Genomic DNA, 12,851 nt, shown 5'->3' on the forward strand with positions numbered 1-12,851 from the left:
ACATATTACAATGTAATATCCACTGAAAGTTTAATTTTTTTATTTTTACCATTAGAATATAATTCAGTCAAAAGCAATTGCACTAAAAATTTACCATAAAAATAAATCATTCGTTAGGCTTTTTATTCTGGTTACTGTCTTTTTATATTATGTAGTGTTTACAACATTGGAAGAAAATATATAATTGAATTATAGACAGCAGGAAAGAGAGCATCTGTAAAGAGCAGGAAAAGAGGAATGCTACAATACGCATAAAATCAGTAGTATGGACAGTATCCTGTCATGTCACACTGCAACAAGTGGAAGTTACTGTTTCATGCTGCACTAATACACTTTGGCTACAACTGGAAACTTTAGTTAAACACTATTTTATAAATTTACTATAAAGAGTTTCATTTAATGTTAGAATCTAGGGTGAAAGATGGTATGCCATGATTACAAAAAGTTAAAAAATAAAACTTTTCCAAATACAAATTCACTGCTTCAGCAAATATAAATTCTGTTTGTGGGTATAGCGTAGAAATATACTAACACAATTTCTTGTTTGCTTTTCTATAACTAATTTTAACATATTTTAATTGAAACATTCAATAATGTTCCATGTGACCGTTTATGTGGATGTTCACCAAGTCAAATGTGCTTGGAAGTTGTTTGTTTTGTATTATAATTCATCTTTAGTTTATCATTTATTCCAAATTAGAAAAGGAAAAACTTCACGCAAAAGCTAGCCACAAAAAAGTAAAATTGACATTTAATAATTATGTTTACCTACCAATGCCAATTCATCTACATGCATCCTTGTTTTATCGATTTCACCGGTTTTCGTATAAGGAAGAATAGATGATTCTGCTCCTTTTGTAAAGAGCATTTTTTCACCTAAAATAAAAAAAAATTAAAATAAAAATCTATTATCTTCATAAAAGGCTCAAAACATGTGCCTTTTTAAATAAAGATATGGCAATTCACAAATCCTGCACAATTTGTTTTTAATAGTTTTTAACTATCATAAAATTAACAAAGGTCTCATCACATTTTAGGTGCAATTTGTTTAAAAAAATTCTGAAAGATTTAAACATGTTTTCTTAAAACTAAGTAAGAGCAAATTAAAGATGCATATTTACCTGATGGAGTCTGTAAAATGACACTCATTCTTCTTCTGTTTGCATCAAACTCCAAAATATGAAGCAGCTTATATCTGTTTAACAAAATAAAAAGCATGATCAATCTAAAACACACTTTCCCATGTCCTGTACTTTTATTTGAAAGAATATGGGTTGCACTATTTTGAAATTCTGGCATTTCTGTAGATACATACAAAGACACACAAACATACACCCACAATTTCATATACAGTGGAACCTCGGTTTGCAAGCATAATTCATTTCGGAAACGTGCTTGTGGTCCAAAGCACTCGTATATCAAAGTGAATTTCCCCATAAGAAATAATGGAAACTCAGATGATTTGTTCCACAACTCAAAACTATTCATATAAAAATGATTAATACAAAATATAAAGTAAAAATACATAAAACAAATTAACCTGCACTTTACCTTTGAAAAGAATCATGGCTGGTGTGAGTGAGTTTCTAAACTCTTGTGGGATTGTACCCAACAGGACGACACGCGGAAGAGCGTTCCAATATAATCGCAGTCTCCCAGCACTGTAGCAGTTCGCTGTAAAAGCGAATCCGAAAAGATCGCGGACATGCTATAAGCGCCTGCCGTCGATGGGTGAAACAAGGAACAAGGAACATTATAAATGTGCAGGGCCCTGCCTGACTGCTGTGTCTGTGTATAAATAACCGCGCTGTTGCTGTTTCAAGCTGAATAAAGCTGGTGTTGCTAAAGTACTGAGACTCAGCTTTGTGTTTTAGGGTGCAAGACGGGGACTCACACGTCACAGCACACACACGTGCGCACGAGCACACACACACACACACACGCGAGCACACACACATACACACACGCGCGTGCACACACAGTCACAATGCTAATGCTGTAGTAAACAGTATACACTCGTACGGATGAATAGGAGATGACTGCTCATAATCCTGCAGCGAGAGAGACAGAAGAACCATCAGCTCAGTTGTGATCACATAACGCTCAGCAGACAAAGCGTATACATACTACTTGTACTGCAGGACCTCGCTCGTTTATCAAGTTAAAAATTATTAAAAATTTTTGGTCGTCTTGCAAAACACTCGTAAACCAAGTTGCTTGCAAACCGAGGTTCCACTGTATATTGTATGCCAAAAGATATATAACGTAGATGTAAAAGTTCATAAAGATACAGAAGGCCAAGCTCACTTCTGGGAGCCTAGCCAGTTTCACAGTCAGTGAGTTGTTTTAGTTTAGGTGATTTACTCAATCATTTAATGAATTGGTCTGTTGTTTTGTTTTTTTTTTTAATCTTGTTCTCTTATTCTGCCTTAGTATGAAAATTGCAAAACTTACAATTCAGAAACAACTTTATTTTTGCCATAGCTTTAAATGTATCAATATCTTAAGTCACGTTTGTATTAATTCAGCTTTTTTTGTGGAATTTTTTCACTTTGCTGTATCATAATAATCATGCATTTATAATAAATGTAACAAATAGGGGAAAATGAAACAGAAAACATGGAACAGTGGAATGAAAATCATGATGATAAAAATCTGAAAAAAGGAGAAAAGGGAAAAAGTAAAACCTAAAAACACACACAATACGTTAGCCACATTTAACAGTCATAAATGCTTATTACTATTAACTTAAAAATCCTTGCTACATTCTAATATAAATTCAACAAACTCTATAATTTCTGGACTGTCATTAAAAACAGAAACTGCACCATTACAGATTGTGCAATTAAAGTAAAAGTCTAACTAAACAGAAAAGTTGTTGGAACAAAAACCCACAGCTTCAATGCCTCAGACAATTAAAAGCAAGTAAAGTGAAAACATGACAAAAGAGGGAACTCACCTTTTCATAAATATATTGGATCAAAGGCAAAATGTCCTACTGATCAGTTTGTAGTGTTTAGAAACCTGCCCCTTTGAAATTACTTTACATGTGGAATGATTTATTTAAAAGAATCTTTGGCATGGACAAGAAGTGTTTTACTTGATTATTAAATGCAGTTCCAATATCCTCTGATAAACAAAATGCAAAAATTAATATACTTTACTAGGTGTAAATACAGGTTTTGACAAATCATTTTTAGCGGTGTTGCTTTTGATTAAGTTATAAAAGTCAGGTTCTATATATAATTATAGAATAATATATAATTTAAACTTTTAATGTTCAAGCATAGATAAGTAAATCACATGTTAGGATGTAGTATTATCTAAGAATCTGTTTATCAATTTAAAGAGTCAGGGTGTTATAAATACTTGATCTCACTGGCGGTGGCAGCATCATGCTGTGGGGGTGTTTTTCAGCTGCAGGGACAGGACAACTGGTTGCAATCGAGGGAAAGATGAATGCGGCCAAGTACAGGGATATCCTGGACAAAAACCTTCTCCAGAGTGCTAAGGACCTCAGACTGGGCCGAAGGTTTACCTTCCAACAAGACAATGACCCTAAGCACACAGCTAAAATAACGAAGGAGTGGCTTCACAACAACTCTATGACTGTTCTTGAATGGCCCAGCCAGAGCCCTGACTTAAACCCAATTGAGCATCTCTGGAGAGACCTAAAAATGGCTGTCCACCAACGTTTACCATCCAACCTGACAGAACTGGAGAGGATCTGCAAGGAGGAATGGCAGAGGATCCCCAAATCCAGGTGTGAAAAACTTGTTGCATCTTTCCCAGGAAGACTCATGGCTGTATTAGCTCAAAAGGGTGCTTCTACTAAATACTGAGCAAAGGGTCTGAATACTTAGGACCATGTGATATTTCAGTTTTTCTTTTTTAATAAATCTGCAACAATTTCAAAAATTCTTTTTTTGTCTGTCAATATGGGGTGCTGTGTGTACATTAATGAGGGAAAAATTTAATTTAAATGATTTTAGCAAATGGCTGCAATATGACAAAGAGTGAAAAATTGAAGGGGGTCTGAATACTTTCCGTACCCACTGTGTATGTGTATATATATATTATATATATTATATATATATATATATATATATATATTATATATATATATATATATACACACACCAGTAAACCCCTGATTCTCTAAAGAATCGCAAATCCAAGAAAGGCAATTACTTTCTGTTCCCTCCAATCTTTGTAGGGATGTAAGATCATGGAGGGTGGGAGCGTCCTGGGAAAGTTTTCATTTAGTGAAATAAATATATTTGTAGTAAAGCGGTTTCTTTTTGGAGTCATGACTCGTTTGGTTCTGGTGTTTCAGAAAAGCGTTGTAGGCGCCTTCGTTCATTGTTTTTATCCATGCAGTCTCGTTTTTGTTTTTCTATGGGTGTGTTGTTAGCTAGAAGTTGTTTGCTGTTAGGAATCATAATTGAACCCCTGACCGCAGGCACTGTGGAGTAGCTGAATGCTGGCACTGTCAGTAGTCACCACTACCTCAAGTTTAAATACATACACATATATAGATAGACGCCACACTCACTGTGTTTCCCAGTAGACACGATACGTCAGCCTTATTGCGAGTGGCAAAAGTGTCATTTAAACTAATACAGATAGACGTGGAAACCGGGTTTTCTGATGAAAAAACAATAACGTTTAAAACAGTATCGTTTACATACAACAGATTTTGGCGAATTGTTTAAATGCAATTATTTATATCCATTTATACACTAATAATGGCAATTATTAAATAATAATAATTATAATTACAGTGGAACCTCGAGATACGAGCACCTCTGTATACGAGAAATTCAAAATACGAGGAAAGTATGAGCGAAAAATTCAGCTCTAAATACGAGCATTGGCTCGCGTAATGAGCCGGGCTGTGGGTATAGCTCGCGGCTTAGCAAGGGGGCGTGGTAGCAGTTGCGAGCCGCGATCTGCGGTGTCTGCGTTTCTCACTTAAGTGCACAGGTGGGAAACTGCCCACATCCATGATTGTTCCTGTGGCTGATGGGCTGCAGCTGCCATGTCCTCCCCGCATATATAGAGAAGCGCGAGCCGGTTAAGGGGGAGAAAAAGTAAAAGGGGAGAGAGAGAGAGAGAGAGAGAGAGAGAGAGAGAGAGAGAGAGAGAGAGAGAGAGAGCGAGAGCGAGAGCGAGAGCGAGAGCGAGAGCGAGAGAGAGAGAGAGAGAGAGAGAGAGAGAGAGAGAGAAGGCAGGCGTGTAGCTGAACAGGCGAGCCAAACAGCTGAAGCAGGACGGTGTAGAGAAGGTCAGCTGCATTAAGAGTGTCTCGCCTGTTGCAGAGCCCGCAGGTGAGACGCTAACAGAGAACAAGCACCGGCGATTGTCATCTGTTTTTTAAACACGGCATCCTTTTTGACGTTTTAACCTCGTGTTAAAGGATTGTTATTCTTGTGTATTTTAAACCTCCACTTCACAACTGTTTTAAGGATTATTTATTTAAAGATTTATTGAATGCTCTACTGCACTTTGGACACCTGTTTTGATTCTTTTAATAATCAGTTATATTATTTACCAGTGTTATTTATTAAAGGTAGACTACAGTATATATAATTTATCAGTGTTATTTGTTAGGAAAATTGATTTTTATGTTAATATATTTGGGGTGCAGAACGGATTAACTGGATTTCCATTATTTTCAATGGGGAAGTTTGTTCTAGATACGAGAAATTCGCTATACAAGCTCAGTTCTGGAACGAATTAAACTCGTATCTAGAGGTTCCACTGTATTATTAACCATTCTTCCCATATAAGTAACATTTCGGGGACTGCCTTCTTCTATCTTCGAAACATTTCCAGACTTTGTCCTGTTCTTACGCAACACAGTACTGAAGTATTGTTTAATGCCCAAGTCACGTCACGTATAGATTACTGTAATGGTATTCTATCTGGCATCCCACAAAAACTTATCAATCGCTTAGAACTTCTTCAAAATTCTGCTGCCAGGATAACATCCTGCTGTTGTAAATCCACTGAACATATTACACCTATTCTCTCTCAACTTCACTGGCTCCCAGTTAACTACAGAATACAATACTAAATTATTATTATTATTATTAAATACCACTCTTAACATTTAAAGCTCTCCACAACCTCACTGATCTCCTCTAGACTTACACTCCTCTCGCTCACTCAGATCTTGTAATTTGAGAGTATTCAGTCTGGCAATATGGTGCAGCCTTAGTTTGTGGAAGACAGACACAACTAAAGACATGAGCATAAAATGAAGGTTGTCAATTTCAAACTGTTTCCTCAATGTGCTCCTTGAGAAAAAACATCATCAAGTTTGAGAAATGTTAACAGCTAACAACAATCTACATAGTGACTAAATACGTTTAGCCAAAACGTTGTTTGGAGGCTCACTTGAGCACATAAATGCATAGCTTTGCTAGCTTAGCCTGGCTTAGCTAAAGTAAAGATTATAAAACGGGATTTTCTAACGGCCAAATATAACCAATACAATTGTTCAGCATTACCTATGAAATGTAATCCCCCAGGATCTGGTTTGGAGTGTACAGCGGTTTGTACAAACCCAAGCAGCACATTATTCATTACTTCACTCCACAGCAGTGCCACTCACAATATGGCGGCGACGTTGACGTACGATTCTGCTAGTCATGAGCGTCTAGTTATTCTATGTCAATGTTTAAATATGTCACCATGGCAACTTGTTGGCGTACACGCTTGACGTCAAGTTTAGTTTACAGGTTGTGTTGTTTGGGCGCCACTTACTGATTTTGGGAAGCCGCTGGGTTTGACTGTTGGGCGCTGTGCGAGTGCGTGTGCGCTTTTGGCACGGGTTGCGTTTGGCATCTGTGCATACTGTATATACAACCTTCTTAAATATTACTAAACAAAGGTTTTATATGCGGTGGTGTGCGCGTTCGGGCGGCGGTTGTACTGTGACCTGAAGTTTAGTTTATAGGTTGTGTTGTTTGGCCACTACCTACTGAGTCTGGGAAGCCGCTGGGTTTGACTCTGGGGCGCTGAGTCGCAGTGCGCGTGCGCTTCAATGCGTCCTGCGTCCGCGCATATATACAACTGTCGTTTAGTAATATAGATAAACAAAAAAAAAAAAAAAAGAGCACATACAGTTGCAAGGAAAGGTTGGTAAATTCTTTGGTGTTACCTGGATTTCTGAAATTATTACTCATAAAAATGTGCTTTTTACATTTTACTAACTCAAGAGTTATAATACTTCTTAAAACATATACTTTGTGCTAATACTTATTTTTGCCTTTAAGAATTAAAAGCACAGTTATAGTCATGATATAGTACAGTATAAATCTTTAAAACATTAATTTTTCTTTATTGCTAGTTCTTCAAGATTTATTCTCTCTGCAAGGACAATTTCTTAGAATGTAAAAGCATGTAAATAAATCAGACATACAGTGGTGTGAAAAACTATTTGCCCCCTTCCTGATTTCTTATTCTTTTGCATGTTTGTCACACAAAATGTTTCTGATCATCAAACACATTTAACCATTAGTCAAATATAACACAAGTAAACACAAAATGCAGTTTGTAAATGGTGGTTTTTATTATTTAGGGAGAAAAAAAAAATCCAAACCTACATGACCCTGTGTGAAAAAGTAATTGCCCCCTGAACCTAATAACTGGTTGGGCCACCCTTAGCAGCAATAACTGCAATCAAGTGTTTGCGATAACTTGCAATGAGTCTATTACAGCGCTCTGGAGGAATTTTGGCCCACTCATCTTTGCAAAATTGTTGTAATTCAGCTTTATTTGAGGGTTTTCTAGCATGAACCGCCTTTTTAAGGTCATGCCATAGCATCTCAATTGGATTCAGGTCAGGACTTTGACTAGGCCACTCCAAAGTCTTCATTTTGTTTTTCTTCAGCCATTCAGAGGTGGATTTGCTGGTGTGTTTTGGGTCATTGTCCTGTTGCAGCACCCAAGATCGCTTCAGCTTGAGTTGACGAACAGATGGCCGGACATTCTCCTTCAGGATTTTTTGGTAGACAGTAGAATTCATGATTCCATCTATCACAGCAAGCCTTCCAGGTCCTGAACCAGCAAAACAACCCCAGACCATCACACTACCACCACCATATTTTACTGTTGGTATGATGTTCTTTTTCTGAAATGCTGTGTTCCTTTTAAGCCAGATGTAACGGGACATTTGCCTTCCAAAAAGTTCAACTTTTGTCTCATCAGTCCACAAGGTATTTTCCCAAAAGTCTTGGCAATCATTGAGATGTTTCTTAGCAAAATTGAGACGAGCCCTAATGTTCTTTTTGCTTAACAGTGGTTTGCGTCTTGGAAATCTGCCATGCAGGCCGTTTTTGCCCAGTCTCTTTCTTATGGTGGAGTCGTGAACACTGACCTTAATTGAGGCAAGTGAGGCCTGCAGTTCTTTAGACGTTGTCCTGGGGTCTTTTGTGACCGCTCGGATGAGTCGTCTCTGCGCTCTTGGGGTAATTTTGGTCAGCCGGCCACTCCTGGGAAGGTTCACCACTGTTCCATGTTTTTGCCATTTGTGGATAATGGCTCTCACTGTGGTTCGCTGGAGTCCCAAAGCTTTAGAAATGGCTTTATAACCTTTACCAGACTGATAGATCTCAATTACTTCTGTTCTCATTTGTTCCTGAATTTCTTTGGATCTTGGAATGATGTCTAGCTTTTGAGGTGCTTTTGGTCTACTTCTCTGTGTCAGGCAGCTCCTATTTAAGTGATTTCTTGATTGAAACAGGTGTGGCAGTAATCAGGCCTGGGGGTGGCTACGGAAATTGAACTCAGGTGTGATACACCACAGTTAGGTTATTTTTTAACAAGGGGGCAATTACTTTTTCACACAGGGCCATGTAGGTTTGGATTTTTTTTCTCCCTAAATAATAAAAACCATCATTTAAAAACTGCATTTTGTGTTTACTTGTGTTATATTTGACTAATGGTTAAATGTGTTTGATGATCAGAAACATTTTGTGTGACAAACATGCAAAAGAATAAGAAATCAGGAAGGGGGCAAATAGTTTTTCACACCACTGTATCCCTAGGTACATACACATAATTCAAAAAGAAATACCTTCTTACATTTCAAGTTTTCCAAAGGATGTAATACTCATAGTTTCTCCATTATTTCCATTGAAAGTTACACCAATTCTAGGGGAGGAAAAATAGCATTAATATGAATCCAGCATTTTCTAAGCATATTTTATTACATTGTAATTTATTGTTCTGAAGGCCAAAAATAAAATTTGCTCTTGCCACATGAATGCAAGTATGTGTCAAGGACATACTAATTAACCAAAATTATTAACATCTTTCTAATATTTGGTACTTGATAGACAAAGTTTACAATGAGAATCTTATTGTAATATTATTCATTTAGTCATTCTATAACAGAACAATTACAGTAAATTAAAATTGTAGTGAATCTGAAAAACATATACATACATCACTATTAAAATTTCAACTTTTGTCAATGTAATAGCTAATAAGACAAATCATAAAAAATACTTAAGTTAAAACTATTATTTTTTGCACAGAAACAGTTAAAAAAATAAATAAAAATGTACAATGCATTGGTTGCATTGTGTGCACACCCTTCACGATAGCATCTTTTGTACTGATTAATGCATTATTCTGTGGGGTATCTATCAACCTAACATTTCTGAGCAATTGCAGTTTTATTCCACTCTTTGAAGAAGTATTCTACTAGCTCAGTTGAACTGCAAGGGAATCATAAATGCACTGCCTTCTTCAGATGAGTCCACAAATGTTCTAAAGGACTGAGGTCTAGCTTCTGACTGGGCAATCTGGGACTCTGATCTTCCATTTTTAGACATTTCCTAGCTGAATGGATTTTGTGCTTTAGATCGCTTTCATGTTGAAAGGTGAAATTCTTGTTTGATTTTAGTTTTCTAGGAGAGGGCAGCAGGTTTTATGATAAAATATTATGATATCTGGAGTTTTCATTTTCTCCCTCTATTCAGACTAAAGTCCCTTGTTTCTGAGTCACCCCAATGTTGTGACAAATGTATCTTTTGGAATTGCATCCCAAACTACCTACCTCAATTACATCTATGGTTACCATAAGGCATCCTACCAGATGGTTTTGAGAAACTGACAGAGACCTCTTATAAACCTACACAGGTCTGGATACTCATTGAAGTGACTTCCCAACATAACCCACAGATCACATTTGCAAAGAATAAATTAAATAACTACATATCTACATGAAGTAGTCAGGTTACTGCCATTATTTTTCCACATCTCTGGAATTTTGCTGTTGAGCTTTTGATAGCTTCCCTAATCTTCCTTCCTACTTACAATGTCCTTGAAGCACCATATTTTATCCAATTTTAAAGATAGTTACAGTGTTAAACACTATATGTAGTTGATTCAAAATTCTTTCTTAACGCCGGATATTTTGTGATCTCCTTGTTGACCAGGTTATCTCCATTATATTCAATAAAAGAACATTTGGCGGGAAACCTGTGAAATAGACAGTACTTAAGACAATTCGGAATCAAGACATTATTCAAGGTGGAAAAAAAAAATTGTGTTATATCAACGAAGCTGAAACTTCAGTAAGGAAGTCTGAACTTTTAGTTTAGAGCTTTATTTGTTTCAATGGAGAAATGTTGCTTTTTCACTGAAGACTTTTAAATAAATAAATACATAAATAGATAAATAAATACACAGTGGGAATAGAAAAGAATTGTCCCATTGAAAATATTTCCATTTTGTTGCTTTATAGCCTAAAATGAAAACACACACAAAAATATTTTTTCAGCTTTATTAACTCAATGCAACCTATAACAGTCAAAGATATGGAAGCAACAGTTCAGAAAAATAAACAAACTGATAAAGTTACAATTGATAAAAAAAATCACTCCTACACTATGTCATGTACTTTGTGGAACCACCCTTTGCTTTAATTATAGCCTTGAGTTTTCTGGGATACTTCTGCACCAAATTTGTAAATCTAGACGGAGAAATGGCATTTACTGACACATTTCTGCTAAATGATTGGCTGGTTGAAAGTACTCTGTGTGTCAGAGAGAGGATGTGCACAATTGTTCACAATTGCACTCAGTTTTCTTTTCATTCTTTCCTATCCTACTGTCGCCAGGGGATCCAGAGTGTGTCCGATAAGTGAGCCTGCCCTTTTAATTAGCTGATTTGGTGGGACCCTCACATCACAGCATACAAAAAAAATCACAGTTCTTGCCACAGCTGTGACTATGCAGAGAATTGGGGCTTGCAGTTATTGCAAATGAATGCTGCAAGCAGAACAGCACCACTGTAGATGTGGAGGCTGCCCTGAACAAGAAAAAGAGAAAAGGTGACAAGTTATATTTCTTATTGATAATTCCTCTGTCTCCCCTTTTCCCACAGGTTAAGAGTCTGGGTGTCATCCTTGACAGAACTTTATTTCAGTCCCACATCAATAACATCTCCCGGTCTGCATATATTCCATTTGCATAACATTAATCGTATTCGCCCCTCCCTCACTCCCCACACCACTTCTTTCCTTGTTCATAGCCTTATCATTTCTCGTCTGGATTATTGCAATTCCCTTTTCTTTGGTCTTTCTCGCAAATCTCTTTATAAGCTTCAACTGGTCCAGAATTCAGCTGCCCGCATCATTACTAGAACCCCCTCTATTCACCATATCACTCCCTTTTTGCAGCAGCTTCACTGGCTTCCAGTTAAGTTCGGCATTCAATTCAAAATTCTTCTGTTAACTCTTAAGGTTATCCACAACCTTGCCCCTCCATATCTGTCTGACCTCCTCCATGTTGCCATTCCCTCCTGTACCTTTAGATCATCTTCCTCCATCCACTTGACTGTCCCCTTCGTCCGTCTTACCACTATGGGGAGCAGAGCATTCAGTTGCTCTGCCCCCCAGCTCTGGAACTCACTACCATCTGAGCTTAGAAATATTGAATCATTTTCACTTTTCAAATCTAAACTTAAAACTCATTTGTTTAAGACTGCTTTTTCTCTCTGATTACAATTGCTGTCTGATTTTAATTTTTGTATTTTAGTTTTGTTTATAATCTGTGTTTTATCTATTGTTCGGTGTCCTTGAGTGTTTAGAAAGGCACCTACAAATAAATAAAATGTTTTATTATTATTAATATTATATTGAAAATGAAATACAAAGTGGACATAGAAAGGTTAGGCAAAACTCAAAGATGATGTGGTTAGCAAAAGGACTCTTTAGATACAGTACATGCAGTACTGCTTATTTTGTTGGCAAATGCTGAAATGGAAAATTCCCATTCACCAATGCACTGCTCCAGACAATTTCATAACTGTTCACAAAGTATACATCACAGAATTGACAAACATGGCACGTTATGAAAGGCAGCAATTGCAGTGTTCTTTTTGTCTCATCTTGGACTGTGTTTAGACATGTTGCATTTCCAATATACACTTTCTCCCCATTTATTTTAATCTGAAATGTGTTGCCAAAACCAGTACATGTGTTGCTAAACCCTTAAGGAGCAATCCTAATTTATTTATTTCTATCCCCTCACCAACCCTCCAAAAGAAAACTTTAAAAACGCACAAACCCAAATACCTGTTTTTAGTAAGTTTCACTATTGCAAATACGCACATGAAACACAACATATTCAAAAGGAGACAGTTGTTCTGCTTATCATTACCTATTGTGATGTTACCTTTGATACAATGTATGAAGTGAGAGTCAGAAAACTGAACAGTGAGGGATGCTTGGCCATACATGCACTTCATTTTACTGTTACATTATATCTGAGATAAACGGATTACACTTTTGATTTTTTTTTTTTAATTAAAACAGAGCATAGCCTTGCGTT

At 36.7% G+C, this 12,851-nt stretch overlaps 1 protein-coding gene across 3 annotated transcripts in view; it reads right to left on the reverse strand.

Annotated features, from left to right (window-relative positions):
* Positions 1-12,851, reverse strand: part of atp11b (ATPase phospholipid transporting 11B (putative)) — a 208,324-nt gene that overhangs the window by 77,483 nt on the left and 117,990 nt on the right. For all 3 annotated transcript variants that reach the window (XM_051923917.1, XM_028794610.2, XM_051923918.1), the window contains exons 15-17: positions 9,094-9,162; positions 1,122-1,195; positions 773-876 (exon numbers count right to left, since the gene is read on the reverse strand). In XM_051923917.1, the coding sequence (XP_051779877.1) occupies positions 773-876; positions 1,122-1,195; positions 9,094-9,162 (247 nt within the window). The remainder of the gene's footprint in view (positions 1-772; positions 877-1,121; positions 1,196-9,093; positions 9,163-12,851) is intronic.

Source organism: Erpetoichthys calabaricus, chromosome 2, assembly GCF_900747795.2.
Source record: "Erpetoichthys calabaricus chromosome 2, fErpCal1.3, whole genome shotgun sequence".
NCBI classification, from domain to species: Eukaryota; Metazoa; Chordata; class Cladistia; order Polypteriformes; family Polypteridae; genus Erpetoichthys; species Erpetoichthys calabaricus.